This window comes from Petromyzon marinus, unplaced genomic scaffold, assembly GCF_048934315.1.
Source record: "Petromyzon marinus isolate PM22_M1 ecotype Great Lakes invasive population unplaced genomic scaffold, UKy_Petmar_22M1.pri1.0 PM_Scaffold_7, whole genome shotgun sequence".
Taxonomy (NCBI): domain Eukaryota; kingdom Metazoa; phylum Chordata; class Hyperoartia; order Petromyzontiformes; family Petromyzontidae; genus Petromyzon; species Petromyzon marinus.
The window spans coordinates 359,555-379,640 of record NW_027423677.1 but is presented as its reverse complement, the minus strand read 5'-3'; the positions used below and the strand labels follow the sequence as shown (position 1 = coordinate 379,640).

Here is a 20,086-nt window from a genome sequence, read left to right as displayed (position 1 = left end):
TTACAGGCGAAACGTCACGGTACTTGAATTGTAAATGTTTTGGGTTTACTCTCCAACACACCGATGTGCTGAAATAGTCACTAATTGGCATGTTTTGTTTACGTGACAAACTTGACTAAGATTTACGCGATCTAACCCAAACAAACAAAAACACCCTCTAATCAGTAAATATTTGTATTAATTCCACGAATGGACCTTGGCCTGGGACTGTGCGGATTGAGAAGTTATGGATGCAGCTTCTGTTTGTGCTGCCATCAGAATGACCAACAAATAAATAAATAATACACACGGATTGGTGACTACAGTACTAGACCCCCAGTGCTTTTATATTTAAAAGTGTATGTGCTTTGTGGTTGCTTTATTGCGCATGTTGTTCATACTGTGTAACACTTGTTTGAACGCAGGTGATGGGGTTGTCCATGTTGGGTGTCATTACAGCCAAAAACAAGCAGCAGTACGAAGACCAGGACGCCGTGGCCGACCATGAGGACGGAAATTGGCCTCGCCCGGTCACAACGTACGACAGCAGTACAGGTTTCCCTCCACACATGCACACACCTACGAGTTTCCCACTACAGAGACGAAGATCCCCCATATAGCCTTAACAGACTGTTGTGGCAAGTGCTGTTCGCAAGCACCAATGAAGGTCGGCATGGTATACCAGGGGGTAGGTGGCCAACACCAAACCCGGCCACCTTTGTCTCCCAAGTGGTGACGTATTACACACACCGCTCCAGGTATTCATTTGAGGTTGAATCGACCCAGGACCAGTTCAGATAAATAATCGTTATTGGTGTTGGCCATGAGCGGGACTCCAACTCGCATGTTTGCGGGGTTCGGAGCGTAGCGTACTATCCACTGCGTCACTGCTACCCTCACATAACGCACACAGAAACAACACACAGGGACCCACACGCACGGACACACAGGGGCCTGCTCAACATTGAAATGTGCAGCCCTTGTGTGGCGGCCTGCGTTGAATTTTGGCGTTCATCTCGTCACCCATACAAAAGGTCTCGACACAATCAATGGCAGTCCCCCTTGCCCTGCCTGGCACGCACATCGGGCCAGTCACCCCACGCACAGCGCACACAACGTGCGCGTCGCGTATGCCAAATCAAGAGTCGTCCCCGAGTGTCCGGCAAATTGGACCGACTATCCCTGGCCCCGCGCTTCGGGGGAGGCCCCACGTGTAGACATCAGTGTCACATGTAATGCTTCCGGTTTAGTTTGAAGGCATCGGGGGGGCCCCACGCACCCCCTATGGACGGCCCTGGTCAAAGCACACGGCAGCGCGGAGCACGCGCGTCACGCGCACGGGCCACGTGCGTCACGGGTACGTGACATCTACAAGGCAAGCACCTGCATCTCGTGGTCATCACTTGTAAGGCATGCCCTTTGTGCATGGGACGTGCGTAGTGTGTGCAACACGTGGCACATGTATGTCACACATGCGCATCGCAACGTGATGTCATGTGTACGTGGACATTTGAATCGCATGTAGCTGTCTGGTGGGCAGGACGGATCTACGCGTGGGCAAGTAAGGGGGTGGCTGAGTAAGACTGATACGGAGACATGTCAAGCCACACACTCACCACACACTCACCGGCACACTCACACACACCACATTCACCGCACACTCACTTACCGGCACACTGACTGCACATTCACACACTCACTGGACCCTCACTGCACACTCACCACGCACTCACCGGCACACTTACTGCACATTCACACACACTCACCGCACACTCACTTACCAACACTCTGACTGCACACTCACATACACCGCACTCACACCGCATTCACACACACTCACACACACTCACACCGCACTCATTCACTCACACACACTCACACACGCACTCACACAAATTTACACACACTCACCGCACACTCACACACAATCACACTCACCGGCACACTCGTGTGCAAGCACACTAGTGAGCTTCCACAAAATGTGCTGCACATTAGTGAGGCCACACACCAGCAGGTTTAGACATCAGTGAGCTTACACACTAGTGTGCACACACACAGTCGTAAGCTTACAGATTAGATAGCGTACACACCAGCTCACCGGTGAGGTGAGCTACACACTGGTGAGTTAACACACCCACCTGTTTACGTGCGCAAAGCTCTTAACCCTAAACCTAACATATCCCAAATGTCATGGCTAAAGTTATTTTACACACGCACGTGCATACACACGCACGTGCATACACGCATGCGCTTATGAAGGCACGCATGCACACATACGTGCACACAATCACACATGCACGCACATGTTTAAACATATACAATTCCATGGCGTTGGACTTGAGACTCCCAGAAGTGGAATCAGGACTCCTGAGTGTGCGATATAGCTCAGTGGGCCTTTCTTGGTAAAATTGAAATAATTAGTTTAGTTTCAGGATGTAGGGTTCTGAAGATATTTCATCTTTCAGTCCTTTCTGACCGTTTGAGTGTGGGTGAGTGAGTGACAACTACTTATGCATTTTTTTTTATTACAAATACAAGCATTTCCAGCTATTGACATGAAATGTATTAACTCTGGAAGATGATGGTGATACAGGTGGTGGGTAGCGGTAGTGTAGCGTTTAGCACGCTGCACTACGAACCCGGCGACCCGAGTTAAATTCTCGCTCATGCCCAACGCTGGTAACGACTCTCTGAACCGGTCATGGACCTCCCCTAGGTCGACTCAGCCTCAAATGAGTACCTGGTGTGGTGTAAACATGACTACTGGGGAGACAAAGGCGGCCGGGCGTGGTGTTGGCCACCCACCCCTCGTGTGCCATGCTGACCTTCACAGGTACTCGCTAACAGCACTTGCCCCAACAGTCTATTCGGGCTATACAGGGAGTCTTTGCTTTGGTGGTGATGATACAGATGGTGATTTATTATACAGATGGTTAGGATGATGATAATGATACATTTGGTGATGATGGTGGTGATGATGGGACTGTAAGAGTCGTCCTTGAAGATATTTACTGTGTAATATTAAGACACACTAATATAAAATGTAATCATTAAAGCACAATATATAACATTTGTAATTTCTGTTGAAAGCATGTGCTTATAATTGTGACGTGTATTTGTACGTGGTTGTGCATGAATGCACGTGTTTTTTATTTTCTGTATTAGGTGCTTGACGACAGCACTTGGCCCAACAGTCTATATTGGTTGTACAGGAAATCTTTGTGTTTTGATTCATGAATGTTCCATTCACGAAATTTAGTGAAAACGAAATTGACAAATTAAGGATACTTTTCGACTTACGAAATAGGATTTCAGCGGAAACAATGTATCACATGGCACGCACCATGAGATCATCAAGCAAAACGCTGTCATCCATCCACGACAGTGTCACGGTATCCCCATAGTGCAAAAGTAACGCCTCGTCACCTCTCCAGTCATTCCAACATGCAGATCTTTTGGTGAGTTCCTTGAAGATGTTAATTATTTTTGTTTTAAATTGATTATTATTCAACCGTTGTAATATTTGTTCTTTATTATTTTTTGCATTGTGAAATGTTGGTGTTTATTTTGGGTTTATAGTAGAAATGACTGTCTGAAACACATCGCAAGTTTTTCGTATTCAATTAATGGGAAAAGCCATTCCGATTTACGATATTTTGTTTTACGTGCGTTTTTCGAAGAACGCATCCCTTTCGTAAGTAGAGGCATACATGTACAGGAATCCATTGCCAACCGCTAATTTACCAACCACGAGATTTTAGTAAACACGGATTGACTACTGGATACCTGTTTACTAACCACGAGCATCTCGCTTTGAGTATTCGCGAGTCGCGCCGAGTCGTGAAATCAAAACAACACGATGTACCTTATGGGGGGGGGGGGGGGTTCTTGTATTTGTTCTTGTATTTGTACGAGCTGTTGTTTGTTTATGTTACTGATGTTTATGGGGAGCGTTAGTGCAGCGGGTTAGCGAGCTGTACTATGAATCCATTAATCCTGGTATAATTCCTGCTCATGGCCAACACCAGTGGCAATTATCTGAACCATTCCTGGACCTACCCTTGGCCTCAAATGAGTACTTGGTGCATTGTGAAAACATCAGCACTGGCAGAGACAAACCCCATATGCTGTGCTGGCCTGCATAAGTGCTCATAACGGCACTTACCCAACAGTCTGTTACATGGGGGGATCTTAGTCTTGGCGTGTAAGTGAGAGTTTGTGGACTTTGCATGTTCTTCCCCTGTTGTGCACGCGTTTTCTCAGGGTTCTCAGCTTTCAAAAAAGAACAACCAATACTAACAGTGAGATTTTACTTGCAAATTACTTAAACAGGGATTACACACAGTGGCAACATCGCCCCCTTCTGTGAAAGCTGGACAGGACCCTCCTGCAAAAGAGTGAGACTTCCCTGAATAAACAAGTGTAGCACGGTAATCTTTGAAATAATAAAATAACTATTCACCCCTAGAGTGGACAGGGTAACGAGGGCGATCCTAGCAAGTGAGGGAGGTGTACTCGGACGGAACGGACGACGGCTCCCAGCCGACCTCTTCGCCTTTGTAGATCTTGTCATCGTTGGAGGCCGGTCTCAGCTCTGCGAGGATCGCCTCAAACGTGGGGCGCTCTAACGGCGCGTGGCTCCAGCAGTGGTGCATCACCTTGCGGCTGTGGGGTGAGGGGAAGGTGCGGTAAGGGTGCGAGGAAGGCGAATCGCGCACAAGCTCGGACTGCGCTTTCACCTCTTCCAGTGCGCGTTCGTTCTTTAGAATGGTTGAATGAGTGCCGATGATGTTAATGACGTCACGGAGGGGGATGAAGGGGGTCAGGTGGCGAGGGGGGTGAGGGGGGGTGTGAGTAGGTAGAGGGTCATGAAGGCATAAAATATGTACAGTATGGATTCACACAGCGGCGTCTAAATGCCACTGCATCTCCATACGTAGTGCAGAAACACTGGTCATGTTTATCTTGTAGAGAGAGAAGAAGTATGTGGGTCTCTACAGTGAGGGAAAAAAAGTATTTGATCCCCTGCTGATTTTGGACGTTTGCCCACTGACAAAGAAATGATCAGTCTATGATTTTAGTGGTAGGTTTATTTGAACAGTGAGAGACAGAATAACAACAAAAAAATCCAGAAAAACGCATGTCAAAAATGTTGTAAATTTATTTGCATTTAATGAGGGAAATAAGTATTTGACCCCTCTGCACTTGGTGGCAAAACCCTTGTTGGCAATCACAGAGGTCAGACGTTTCTTGTAGTTGGCCACCAGGTTTGCACACATCTCAGGAGGGATTTTGTCCCACTCCTCTTTGCAGATCTTCTCCAAGTCATTAAGGTTTCGAGGCTGACGTTTGGCAACTCGAACCTTCAGCTCCCTCCACAGATTTTCTATGGGATTAAGGTCTGGAGACTGGCTAGGCCACTCCAGGACCTTAATGTGCTTCTGCTTGAGCCACTCCTTTGTTGCCTTGGCCGTGTGTTTTTGGTTATTGTCATGCTGGAATACCCATCCACGACCCATTTGCAATGCCCTGGCTGAGGGAAGGAGGTTCTCACCCAAGATTTGACGGTACATGGCCCCGTCCATCGTCCCTTTGATGCGGTGAAGTTGTCCTGTCCCCTTAGCAGAAAAACACCCCCAAAGCATAATGTTTCCACCTCCATGCTTGACGGTGGGGATGGTGTTTTTGGGGTCATAGGCAGCATTCCTCCTCCTCCAAACACGGCGAGTTGAATTGATGCCAAAGAGCTCCATTTTGGTCTCATCTGACCACAACACTTTCACCCAGTTGTCCTCTGAATCATTCAGATGTTCATTGGCAGGGAAAAAAGTATTTGATCCCCTGCTGATTTTGTACGTTTGCCCACTGACAAAGAAATGATCAGTCTATATTTTTAATGGTAGGTTTATTTGAACAGTGAGAGACAGAATAACAACAAAAAAATACCGAAAAATGCATGTCAAAAATGTTATAAATTGATTTGCATTTTAATGAGGGAAATAAGTATTTGACCCCCTCTCAATCAGAAAGATTTCTGGCTCCCAGGTGTCTTTTATACAGGTAACGAGCCGAGGTTAGGAGCACACTCTTAAAGGGAGTGCTCCTAATCTCAGCTTGTTACCTGTATAAAAGACACCTGTCCACAGAAGCAATCAATCAGATTCCAAACTCTCCACCATGGCCAAGACCAAAGAGCTCTCCAAGGATGTCAGGGACAAGATTGTAGACCTACACAAGGCTGGAATGGGCTACAAGACCATTGCCAAGCAGCTTGGTGAGAAGGTGACAACAGTTAGTGCGATTATTCGCGAATGGAAGAAACACAAACGAACTGTTAATCTCCCTTGGCATGGGGCTCCATGCAAGATCTCACCTCGTGGAGTTGCAATGATCATGAGAACGGTGAGGAATCAGCCCAGAACTACACGGGAGGATCTTGTTAATGATCTCAAGGCAGCTGGGACCATAGTCACCAAGAAAACAATTGGAATACACTACGCCGTGAAGGACTGAAAGGTTCCCCTGCTCAAGAAAGCACATATACATGCCGGTCTGAAGTTTGCCAATAAACATCTGAATGGTTCAGAGGACAACTGGGTGAAAGTGTTGTGGTCAGATGAGACCAAAATGGAGCTCTTTGGCATCAACTCAACTCGCCGTGTTTGGAGGAGGAGGAATGCTGCCTATGACCCCAAGAACACCATCCCCACCGTCAAGCATGGAGGTGGAAACATTATGCTTTGGGGGTGTTTTTCTGCTAAGGGGACAGGACAACTTCACCGCATCAAAGGGACGATGGACGGGGCCATGTACCGTCAAATCTTGGGTGAGAACCTCCTTCCCTTAGCCAGGGCATTGAAAATGGGTCGTGGATGGGTATTCCAGCATGACAATAACCAAAAACACACGGCCAAGGCAACAAACGAGTGGCTCAAGAAGAAGCACATTAAGGTCCTGGAGTAGCCTAGCCAGTCTCCAGACCTTAATCCCATAAAAAATCTGTGGAGGGAGCTGAAGGTTCGAGTTGCCAAACGTCAGCCTCGAAACCTTAATGACTGGAGAAGATCTGCAAAGAGAAGTGGGACAAAATCCCTCCTGAGATGTGTGCAAACCTGGTGGCCAACTACAAGAAACATCTGACCTCTGTGATTGCCAACAAGGGTTTTGCCACAAAGTGCAGAGGGGTCAAATACTTATTTCCCTCATTATAATGCAAATCAATTCATAACATTTTTGACATGCATTTTTCTGGATTTTTTTGTTGTTATTCTGTTTCTCACTGTTCAAATAAACATACCATTAAAATTATAGACTGATCATTTCTTTGTCAGTGGGCAAACGTACAAAATCAGCAGGGGATCGAATACTTTTTTTCCCTCATTGTATGTGAGGAGTCTGTGGGTCGCAACAGCACGTACGGCTGGAAGTAGGACATTCCAGACTAAGAGGGTTCATAATGGCCGTGTCAACGAGACTGAACCAGCCAGCACAACTCACTGCCAATAACACATCACGTAATTCACCCTTAAGCAATTGTTCAATCAATTAATTGAATCACTACAATTAAAATCAAAGAATATCCCAGAACAAACACTTCGCACTCTCCTCCGTCAGCCACCTGCATCCACAATAGAAACGCATCAGTCCAGCAGTGGATAAAACCTGGTGTGGGAGGTATGGGGGGGCGGCTTACACTTGCGGTGGACAGCAGGGGGGTGGCTGCATGCAGTAGCCATCGCAGATCAAGCGGTAGAACGTGTCATCGACTGCCATGGGCCAGGGTAAGGGGCCTCTCCTACACCCACACACATCACACACCGAGCGGTACACACGTCACACCAAGGAGCACGCACATCACACCAAGGAGCACGCACATCACACACCGAGCAGCACGCACGTCACACACCGATGAGCACGCACGTCACACACCGAGCAGGTTGCACAGGGCTCCTTTATCAAGACAAACGTGGAGCAGATTACAACTACAACTCTTCTATGCCTGTCACAATGCCCCCCTCTCCCCCCCCCCCAGTTTATGGGGGGGCGCAGGCCTCACTCCCCCCTTCCCGTCAGCCCCCCCTAATAAATGGTCCGGTTGCATTGTGAATGCACCACTCGAATGACGTGCAGTCCCGTGGCGCACTGTAACGGGCTCGTGATTTACTCAATAAAATTCAACGTAAAAAAATAAAAACGAGCCCAAGACATTTAAAATAAAGTATGGCCATCGTGTGTCAGCATCACAGGCGACAATTGTCATGTAAAAAAAAAACTTCACTGCGAATCACTCAATTGGGATTGCTCGCAGCAAACAGCACTTGACCTCCTTACAGGTTAGGTGCTGAATAACCGTGTGTCACACAGAGAACAGTTGCCACTGAGGGTGCCCTTTTCAAATGCTTGAGATGAGATGTGATTATCGCGTGTAAATGTGCACACTAAAATAACCAAAAAATTATAAGCGAACTATTATCGTTTCAGGTGACAGGGTGGTGCACCGGTGATCTTTGACCCTCGCAACAAGAAGGGCCTTGGTTAATTAATTATCCAGTTTGCTCACATAGCTAGAAAACACACAATCACAATGTAACTGGGTATTGGCCAAGCATCCCAATGCTAACGTTACCTGCAAATTACTTCATTGGGATGACACTCGGCAGCAGAGCCGGATGATGGCATTGCTGGCGCGCTATGCCATTGGCAAGCTTAAGAGGCCCCTTCTATGAATGCCTGTATATTTTTGTCAGCAGAATGAAAATAACTGCTTTGGAGAGTCTTTTTTTCTCACCGATCTTTATTTATTAAGCAATTATGTTAAAACTCGAAACCTCATGTCCATTTCTTGTTTCGTATTTAGAGATCCCCCCCCTCTCTTAATGCGAGGCCCTAAGCTGGAAGCGTGGCCGGTGTGAGCTCGCCTGTGATGAATCACACGTATAATTGTGCACTCTAATTTTCTATGGGTGGCCAGGAGAATTTATTATTATTTAAGTGAATGCAATGGTGATCAGGGGATTGGATCCAGAGCCCCTCGTACACAGTAGAGTACAAGGGAACGCCCACAATACAGATTTGAGCTGACCTGCGGATTGAGAAATTGAACTGTTTTGTGACGTGGAGGGTGTTTCTGAATGCTATTGTGACCGACCCGTCCCGACGGGAGGAGAGGGGACAGGGTGGACGGGCTGCATGAGCTTACTCTCCGGCACTGCACAGCACAACATCGCCTCCCTACTGCAAAAATACTCGGCAGGACCCTCCTGAAAATGAAAGTCTTCGGAATCAGTGAGGCCTGTCCTTGGGAGGACAGGCGTAGTCTTGGTCGTCACAAGCGAACATTTGTTTCTCCACATTAATTTGTATCCCCGGGTTACCATCAGGGCTGGGCGCTGCAAGCTTAGCTTCTGAGATCTGATGAGACTGGCCGTTTTTTAAAATGTAATTTCGGCATCTGGAGCCCAAGCATGCAACAACTTTATGCAACTTCTTGGTTATTTTGGTAAAGTCACGTAGAATGGAAATAAAATAATAAAACATAATAAAAAATAAAATTCTCACGACAATTCTGCCAAAACACAAGTAACCTTCAGGTGAAGGAACAGAACTGTCGGGACGACAGCGCTTCAATAACTGCTGCTAAGATTCGCAGCGTCTTTTAAGCTAGGTGGGAGAGGTAAAGTGCCTTGACAAAGGAGTTTACATATCAAACAGGAGAATTTAGCATTGAAATCGCTGTGTTAAAGTGTTGGATCAGCAGGGTGTTAAAGTCAGAAATAAGCATGTAACTGGGAGATTAGCATGATGTTAATGTGAGGGATTAACATGTGACTGGTCACGGAAATAGCTATGTTAAAGTTTCCATCTCAACAGAGGCATTTAGTATATGGACGCTAAAGGACTGCAACTACCCAACTATTATACAATTAACCGATGTGAAAAAAAACTAAGTATAAACTACATCAATATAATAAATGTACTCAATATGTTCTTCAATATGTTGAGCTATAAACATAAAGTAACTGTGTATACACTACACTATATAATGAATACCATATAGTAAACGAATTAATAAAACTAAAATATAAACTACATCAATGTTATTAATAAACTCTATATACTCTCCAATCAGCTGAGCTACTAACAATAACTCATTATACATTACAATGCCATATGGCGAAAAAATCGGTGGCGGTTTTTTCCTTCTTTCCAACGTTAGCACCACGGAGAGCGACGAGCCTCGTTCAGACGGACGAGTCCATCCATGCTCGGAACGGAGGAGGGGGGAGAAACAGCCACGATGTGCTGCTCTGTCCTGTGTTGCGTTACCACCATGCCATAAACTAGACTACTATACATTGTAACGTTATACCTTCCAATCTAAACTGCATTGTATAATATCGTATACACAGCCCAATGTAAGATCGAACATTATGCAGTATATTTATATGTCTTCAACTAAACTTTTTCATACATTACACGACTATACACCGTAATATACACTACCATAGACAAACCCACCCTTGAATTACACAATGCGTTACTTTACACTACCCTATACTTTAGACTGTAAAATGTTAGACTTGTAATATTACACTATGTATTATTCTACCAACCCTACTGTATACCACACTGCTGTATATTCACAATACAATTACGATACAATATATTGCCTTATGAATTATGTTAAACATTACAATGTTATACTATTTATTATTATAACATGCTATAAACCATACCATTGACCGTCGTGTGAAGAGGCAGTGCCAGCGAATGGACTGCAGTCTGAATGTCACCATAAAATACAATCAATTAAGAACTGAAATTGTTTATAACGTCTTTCCAATGAAATTTTCTTTTAAAGCTTTCGTGACTGCAGTAATTCATATTCTTAGTTCTTTCGGTAAAGTCACGTTGAAGGGAAACAACAAAATAATAAAATATATATAAAACAATAAAAATTCTCACGACGTTTCGACCATAACACAAACCAATTCCTCGACCACATCAATTCCATACACCCAGCCATCAGATTCACCATGGAGGTCGAAAAAGATGGCAAGCTACCCTTTTTGGATGTCCTAATTAAAAGGAGACCTGATGGTTCAATGAGCCACTCTGTCGACAGGAAAGCTACGCATACGAATGCTTACTTAAAACCGGATTCCCACCACCATCCATGCCAGAAGAACTCCCTCATCAAGACTTTATACCATAGTGCCCAATGCATTTCCGACCAGGAACACATTGCCAGTGAACTTAAGCACGTACACCAAGCTCTCAAGGCTAATGGTTACTCCGACTACACAATCCGCAAAGCCATCACTCCAGCCATGAAGAAGGATCCTCTTGAGGAGCCATTCAAAACCATCACCTTACCCTACATTGCGGGGGTCACAAAAAAGATCTCCAAAATCCTGAATAAACACAAGATCCAAGTCCGATTCAACACAGTACATAAAATCCGTGATCTGGTTTCGTCTGTAAAAGATGTGGCTCCAGACATACAGTACCCAGGCGTCTACAAACTAAGTTGCCTCTGTGGTAGCAGTTACATTGGAGAAACCAAACGACATATCTGGGACCACATCCGTGAACATAAAGCAGACTTGAAACACGGTAGGACGAGCACCTCAGCCGTGGCAGATCACTGTTATAATTCAGTGGGCTCACATGACATTGACTTCTCCAAGACGGACATTCTCTGCAAGCCATCCGGCTACCATGAGAGATTCGTTCATGAGGCCATCCACATATACAAACACAGAAACAATTTCAACCGAGAAGATGGATTCTGGCTTAGTAACCATTGGAAAGACGTTATAAACCATTTTGGTACTTAATTGATTGTATTTTATGGTGACTTTCAGATCGCAGTCCATTCGCTGCCACTGCCTCTTAATACCTTTCACACGACAGTCAATGGTATGGTTTATAGCAGGGGTGTCCAAACTTTTTTTCCCGAGGGCCACATACAGAAAAATATACGAAGGATTGGGCCACTCATTAGACGTGAGGTATACTGCCTCACTTCTCATGCACTAATATTGTCAAAATCAATCAAATGCAGGTAAATTACGTTTGATTATTGAACATGTTTGAAGAAAAAAAGCCTCCATCATAGCTCTTCATTAGTAGATTTAAATTTTATTTTTTACAAAAAGGTTGGCAGGTAATTCTCTCAGTGACAGCCTCAGATTGGTTCTTAGGGTGCTGATCCCCCTTCATTGTCCACATGAAGGGAGAGCCAAGAAGACAAATAGGGGATGTGGATATTTCAAGCTTATTACACAAATACATTATTGGGCTTGTTAACACATCAACTAACGTTTGTTAAAAAAATTGTCATCAACTTTAATTGACTGAATTTATGAAGTAATTGGGCTTATTAACAAATGAAAACGGTGTGTATATTTTTAACTCACCTGTAATGGGAATAATGTTACGCTCAGTGGGAGCAGTGATGCTGTGCTTTGGTCTGAAGGATAGCTGGCAGGTCAGGAGTAAGTTTGGTGGTTGAGATGCGAAGGACGTCACGGAGATGGCTGTCGGTCGTTCTGGTTCTCAGCCTGCTTTTGTTCAGCGTTAACAGAGAGAATGTCTGCTCACATATGTATGTTGAGCCGAACAGACTCATAATTCGTTTTGCATGGCGTCTCGTCAGAGGAAACTTGGCCTTTTCCAACCTCCGGTAGAAGTCAGGTAGGGAGAGAAGCTGATGCTGATTCTTCAGAGAATCATCACACTGAATTTCGATCAGTTCTAATTGCAGACTCTCCTCCACTTCTTTTGCATCCATTGAAAACGGAGCCGCAAACAGTGTGATTTCCTTCTCAATGACAGAAAAATCTTGGAAGCGCTGACTGAATTCTGTCATGAGAGATGTGGTCACAGACACATATTCTCCCATTTTTGCAGAGAGCTTGGCATTTGGAAATGCGCATTGATTTCGGTCAGCGTGGGGAAGTGCGCTACATTGAAGTTGCGCAGTTGTGACTCGAAGAGACGGAGCTTCGCACGGAATGCTTTCATGTGCACATACAGCTGTGGTACCAGCTGCTCTTTGCCTTGTAGTCTCTTGTTCGGGGTGTTGAGATGATCAGTGAGATCAACTAAAAAAGCCAGGCCTGCCAACCATAAAGGGTCACTGATCTCATGGAGAGGTCTGCCCTTTTCTTTCAAAAACTTGTCGATATATGATCTCAGGGAATAAAACCACTGCAGCACGGAGCCGCGACTGAGCCAGCGCACTTGAGAATGGTAGAGTAGGTCCCCGTATTCAGCATCGACATCAGAGAGGAACGCTTGCAATTCTCTGTGGTAAAGCCCTCGGGCCATAATTTTTTTTGACATTTTTCACAACTGTGTTCATCACATCGCCAAGCTGGATTATCTTGGCACAGAGGGCTTCTTGGTAGATGATACAGTGCATTTTAACAGTCTCACCTCCGCTCTCCTGCACCTTGGCACTCACCATAGAAGCCATTCCTTTGCGCTCGCCTGTCATTGCTGGAGCCCCATCCGTTGTAATTCCACACAGCTTGTCCCATTTAAGTCCAGCCTGGTTAATTGAATCTGACACAGCTTCAAACATGTCCTTCCCAGTTGTTGTCCCCTTTAGACTCCGAAGATCAAGCACTTCCTCCGTAATGCAAAAATTCTCATTAACTCCCCACAAAAAAATTAACAGCCGTGCAGTGTCCGTGGCATCTGTGCTCTCATCACATGCAATCGAGTAAAAATCGAAAGCACAAGCTTTATCTGACACTTGCTGTTTTAAGTTAGCCGACAAGTCTTCAATTCGCCGCACAACCTTATTTCTGGACATACTAACATCGTTAAAATCCTGCATTTTCTCCAGGCACATTCCCACGACTTTAGTGAGGCACTGTTTGATGAAGTCACCGTCTGAGAAAGGTTTCCCGTGTAGGGCAATGAGTTGAGCTACTTCATTGCTGGCTATTGTTGCATTTTCTTGAGCTTTGTTAGCACGGGAAAAAAAAACCCTGCTGCTGCGTTAGCAGGCTAGCTTGCCATTTGCTTTACCTTCTTTCTCCGCTCGGCGCCAGTGTAGGACGTGAAGGTCTGATGTTTCGTTTCATAATGCCGTCGTACATTGTACTCTTTCATCACGGCAACACTCTCATTACAAATCAAACAAACACACTTCCCCTTGGTTTCAATGAAAAAAAAATCATTTTTCCACCGAGTCTGAAATTTTCTGCACTCGCTTGCAATCTTGCGTCTCTTCGGTTCCGGCATTTCTGGTGACCCTGAGCAAATGTTTTCTTCGATTGCTTGCTTTGTGGAGACGCTGCCTTGTTCAAGACAATAGCGCCATCTAGTGCTTAAATTAAGAAATGCGATACAGTGGGCCATAGTCCATTATATTTTTAAACTTTGATACGGGCCAATTAAAAATGGATGGCGGGCCGCAGTTGGCCCGCGGGCCGTAGTTTGGACACCCCTGGTTTATAGCATGTTATATAATAATAAATAGTATAACATTGTAATGTTTAACATAATTCATAAGGCAATATATAGTATTGTAATTTTATAGTGAATATATGTGTGGTATACAGTAGGGTTGGTAGAATAATACATAGTGTAATATTACAAGTCTAATATTTTACAGTCTAAAGTATAGGGTAGTCTAAAGTAACTCATTGTATAATTCAAGGGTGGGTTTGTCTGTGGTAGTGTATATTACGGTGTATAGTTGTGTAATGTAGGAAAAAGTTTATTTGGAGACATATCAATATAATGCATAATGTTAGAGCTTACATTGGGCTGTGTATACGATATTATACAATGTAGTTTAGATTGGAAGCTATAACGTTACAATGTATAGTAGTCTAGTTTATGGCATGGTTGTAATGCAACACAGGACAGAGCAGCACATCGTGGCTGTTTCTCCCCCCTCCTCCGTTCCGAGCATGGATGGACTCGTCAGTCTGAACGAGGCTCGTCGCTCTCCGTGGTGCTAACGTTGGAAAGAAGGAAAAAACCGCCACCCATTTTTTTCGCCATATGGCATTGTAATGTATAACGACTTATTGTTAGTAGCTCAGCTGATGGAGAGTATATAGAGTTTATTGATAACATTGATGTAGTTTGTATTTTAGTTTTTTTTATTAGTTTACTATATGGTATTCATTAGATAGTGTAGTGTATACCCAGTTACTTTATGTTTATAGCTCAATTTATTGAAGAATATATTGAGTACATTTATTATATTGATGAAGTTTCTACTTAGTTTTTTTTTCACATCTGTTTATTGTATGATAGTTGGGTAGTTGCAGTCCTTTAGCGTCCATATATTAAATGCCTCTGTTGAGATGGAAACTTTGACTTTAACATAGCTATTTCCGTGACCAGTCACATGCTAATCCCTCACATTAACATCATCCTAATCTCCCAGTTACATGCTAATTTCTGACTTTAACACCCTGCTGATCCAACACTTTAACGCAGCTATTTCAATGCTAAATTATCCTGTTTGATATGTAAACTCCTTTGTCAAGGCGCTTTACCTCTCTCACCTAGTTTAAACGACACTGCGAATCTTAGCAGCAGTCATTGAAGTGCTGTCGTCCCGACAGTTCTGTTCCTTCACCTGAAGAAGGCTACTTGTGTTGTGGCCGAAACGTCGTGAAAATTTAATTTTTTATTACGTTTTATTCTTTTTTATTTTATTTCCATTCTACGTTACTTTACCGAAAGAACCAAGAAGATGAATCCCTGCAGTCACGAAAGCTTTAAATCTGAACTTTACGCAATTAAAAATCATAGTGTAAGATAAGACTACAATCGTTGTCTGCTGTGAGGATCTTCTGTACTCAGGGCCCCGAATGTTTGTGGCAAGTGAAAGTTTGTCTCAGCAAAATATAAGATTTCTCACAGTAGCATACTGTATGACCACATGTCGCTCTGCACCTTGTAGAGCCCATGGAACATGCTTTCTGAAGACATACACTTTACAGGCAGAGGCACCTAATGGACATGACCGCATGGCCACAAGCACAACAACAATACGTTCAGTAAATTCAGTTCAGGGCGATGCTTCGCGATTCGTCATACGTTTTTTGCGTGAGGCCACATATTCATCTGGCCAAATTAGCGTCATCTAGCCCTCCACTACCCTGAAGGGTTAAATGTGTAGTGACATCACGGGATGTCACTGTGTAGTGCCGGCCCTAGAGAGGCACGGCGTGCGGTGTATTGACATCGCGGATACCACTATGGTGTGGGTGTAGTACTGGCCCTAGAGGGGCTCGGTCAGCGCTGATTGATCAGCTGGATGGCATCACGCTTGGCGTGCAGTGCCAGCCCGACAGGATAGGGTGTGGGAATGCCGGCCGTATGAAAGGGGTTACAAAAGGCCATGGCACTCTGGTTGACCCGAGAGGACACGTGACCGGTTAAGTCTACAAAGGGGCCCCAAGTGGGGGCTAGGGGTGGTCACGTGGTCGGGGTCCAGATCCTGCTGCTCGAGGATTCTAGAAGGTGGTCGTGGCCAAGGGCGGAGCCAGCCACGCCACAGAGAATATAAGCCGGATCCCCCAGAGGGACCGGCGTTGTTGTTCATCTTGAAGAAACCTTTGTCTGCGTCTACGTTCTACCGAGTCTCCAACACGTGGACCTGGACCCGAGCTGTGGTCCCGGTCTGTCGTAGCTAGTCATGTTGTAATTAGTGTAGTTAGCCTGGTGGTCACCACCACAGGTTATTCTGGGCCAGAGTTACCCCGTGTACCACATGGTGGGGGGGGAGGAGGAAGGCGATTTGTGAAATTGCCCCATATTTTAAACTATCGGCAGAGCAGAGAGATTGAATCCAATTACCGACCTCTAGATTGCAAGTCTAGGGTGGGGGGGCCATTGCACCACCATGTGTGGCAGCACCCCCCACTCTTTTTTTTCTTAGGGCCTGTGCAAAATAAAATAAAAACATTGAGTACAATTAAAGTGATGGGCCTTCTATCCCGATGATGGTGATGACATTGGCGATACTGATAATGATGCTGATGATGCTAAGTAAGGTTAGGACTCACATTGCCCTTCAGGTATTTGGGGTCAGTGTGGACGTCCCGTTCCAGCCCAAAGTTGCAAATTTTGGTGATGTGTCGATGCGTTACCAGCAATTTCCTCGCAGCCAGGTCCCCTGTTGTATCTATGTTCCCCCCTACTTGGGTGTCTGTATATACATCTGGGGTTATGTGTTTCCTCTCTCTCGTAAATTTAGCTCTTCTGTACCTGATGATGGCTGCTTGTGTTGCAACCGAAACGTCGTACGCTATTTAGTTTTTTTATTATTTCTTATTTATACGTGACTTTACCGAAAAAAACTAAGAGTAATTCCTGCAGTCACGAAAGCTTCGAATCAAGTCTGAACTACCTCTACGGGGAGGTATGAGGTTTGTGTCTTTGTGTTGTCTCTGCTTGTGTATCTGTCTTTGTTTCTTGGCTTGGATTTGTGTCTCTGTGCTGTCTCTGCCTGTGTGTGGGCCTTGGTGTTTTCGAGTGTGTGCTGCTGCACCCCCTTTGCTCCATGCATACCTCATGCTAAATTGTCCCATTGTCTCTCAGCCTTACCTTCTCTGCCTATTTAAGGCGACTTCACTGTGTGCGTGTCTGTGCTGGTTCGCTCTACTTGGATGTCTATGTGTGTGTGCGCGGTCTGTATTTTAAATTTCATACTTAACTTGCAATTTAGCAATCTTTGAAATAGCGTAATCAACCAGACTATGCGTTAATTGTGTTTTGACCGACCGTCTGTGTTGCTTTATATGGTTTCCAAATGTTGCTAAACCCTGTTTGTTTGGTATGCTTCTCTCTCTGTGTCCCCTGTTGTATCTGTGTTAGTTCCACCCTACTTGTGTCTGTATATACATCTGGGGTTATGTTTCCTCTCTCTCGTAAATTTAGTTCTTCTGTACCTGATGATGGCTGCTTGTGTTGCAACCGAAACGTCGTACGCTATTATGTTATTTTATTATTTCTTATTTTTACGTGACTTTACCGAAAAAAACAAAGAGTAATTCCTGCAGTCACGAAAGCTTTGAATCAAGTCTGTAGTGCCTCTTGTTAAACAGTGCTTCAGTTAAACAGGAATATTAATAAATCTAGCAGCCATGACTTGAAAAGTAACAAATTTACATTTTGGGTGGCACTCTAAATCGTCCGGTAAATCGTGTCGCCAATTATAATGTCTGCGTTTATCTGCGCGTGTCTGTGTACCCCCAGTGGAGGAATACGTGCGCCGCTTGCTGGACAACCCTGAGTTGATTGACCGTCTGGCACTGGCCACGGAGCAGGTGAGACTCCGTATGCGTGCATCAGCTCTGCCCCCCCTCATATTTTTGGTGCGGGCCTGTACCCTTGTCCGACCCCTCACTTCCGCGTTGCATCCAGCTGCCTCACTGAAGAAAGGGACACTTGCCTTGCGCTGAGTACGACGTTTCGCTGGTTGTAATCGTCAGGGAAACGATATACTCGATTTGTAAGTGTTGTGGGTTTACTCTCCAATACACTGGCGTGCTGCAGTAGTAACTAATTGACACGTTTTGTTTTACGTAGCAAACCTTACTAATTGGCTGTACCGGGTTAACTACACACATTTACGCGCTCTTACCCAAAAAACCTTTATTATGGATAATATTGGTCGCGAAAGAATACGTGTTAAACAGCTCCCTTTTAGAACGTCTCATCCTCACCAGCAATGGTCAATCAATCAAATAAATCCTAGATTTATAACGTGGCATATTTAGCAAAAAGCAGAGACGGAAGGGTGAAACTCTAGAGGTAGCTCTATGATATCCGCTTTTGTGGAACGTTCTCTAACACGGATGGCCGTACTGCTCTGAGATAAATCAGACTGGATCCTTCGTCTCGTTACGTGATGGCGGTTGCAAAATTGTTGTTGACGCGTGCATGTGCCGTGCGTGTGCTGTGTACGTGTGCAGGATGTGGTGGAGTCCCGGGTAATCTTCCCCGAACATCTCCCGCTGTCCCAGCTGCAGCAAGGTGTGCGCTCTGGCCGGTTTGTCCAGGGAACCTTCCTTGCGAGTCGTGAGAATTACCTGGAGGGGACTCTAAGGGTGCGAGGGGACGGTGACAGTGATAAAGAGGTACACGTTTCACAAGCCTGCGTCTGGAAGGAACAATGCTGTTCGATCGTATCTGTGTGAGTTTTAAAAACAAATTTATAATGAAGCAGTGGCATAGCCTTCTTGGCATGAGCAGTAGCTCTTAACCTTTACTGCAAGGCTGCAGTAAAGGTTAAGAGCTACTGGGCTAAAATATTTGTATTTTGAACGTCTTTTGCACCCTACGTAGGTGTCGTAGCCTGGCTCCTGCCCCCCCGGCCTGTGGGTCCTGGTGTAGTTGCACTGCCTGCACACTCGATAGCTACGCCACCACAACCACAGTATATACGTTAATTGTGACTACTTTAATAATAGGGTTTTTCCCTTTTTTTCTGGCAACAAAACTGAAACCTTTTACAAGGAATCATGTGTGCATTAACCACAATACTTGTGGTCAAAATGCAAACAAAAAACACTCTATGATAATATATACATTGTCCTTGAGACTGATTGGTCCACACCAGGGACGGCTTTCTTTTGAGCCTCGACCCAATTGGTGCGAGACCAGAGGACGCCAAAAGGCGTACGCATATATTGCAAATATTATCAGTGTGTTTTTGTTTGCATTTTCACCACAAGTATTGTGGTTAATGCACACATGATTCCTCGTAAAAGGTTTCAGTTTTGTTGCCAGAAAAAAGGGGAAAATCCTATTATATTTTGGTACTGGCAAAGGAGGTCTAATGATGGTTGTGACTACTTTGTTAACAAAATGAATGGTCTATTTCCACCTCCAAAATGTAACGTTAAATAACAATTAGGTACATTGGCCCTTTGTTGGAAAAAAAAACCCAGTCTAGAAATTGCCCTACTTGAACATATGTTACTGAAAAACATTGGTTTCAGAAGATTCATGGGCTCATAGTCCTACATTTTAAATTGTTTATTCGTGGTATTAAAACTCTTGTACAGTAAAACCTTGGATTGCGAGCATAATTCGTTCCGGAAACGTGTTTGTAATCCAA

The 20,086-nt window shown here is 44.7% G+C and overlaps 1 protein-coding gene across 2 annotated transcripts; it reads left to right on the top strand.

Moving 5' to 3' along the window:
- Positions 1-437: 437 nt before the first annotated feature.
- On the top strand, positions 438-19,178 carry LOC142923782 (exosome complex exonuclease RRP44-like). 2 transcript variants are annotated; one of them, XR_012940836.1, is made up of 3 exons: positions 438-534; positions 18,220-18,290; positions 18,939-19,178. XR_012940836.1 is itself a non-coding variant. In XM_076064760.1 (3 exons), exons 1-3 carry the CDS (start codon positions 484-486, stop codon positions 19,161-19,163), a joined length of 330 nt encoding a protein of 109 aa, XP_075920875.1. In that variant the 5' UTR covers positions 438-483; the 3' UTR covers positions 19,164-19,178. The 2 variants fall into 2 exon arrangements, 1 of the variants encoding a protein (XP_075920875.1); XM_076064760.1 differs by having other exon boundaries at positions 438-517.
- Positions 19,179-20,086: the final 908 nt, after the last annotated feature.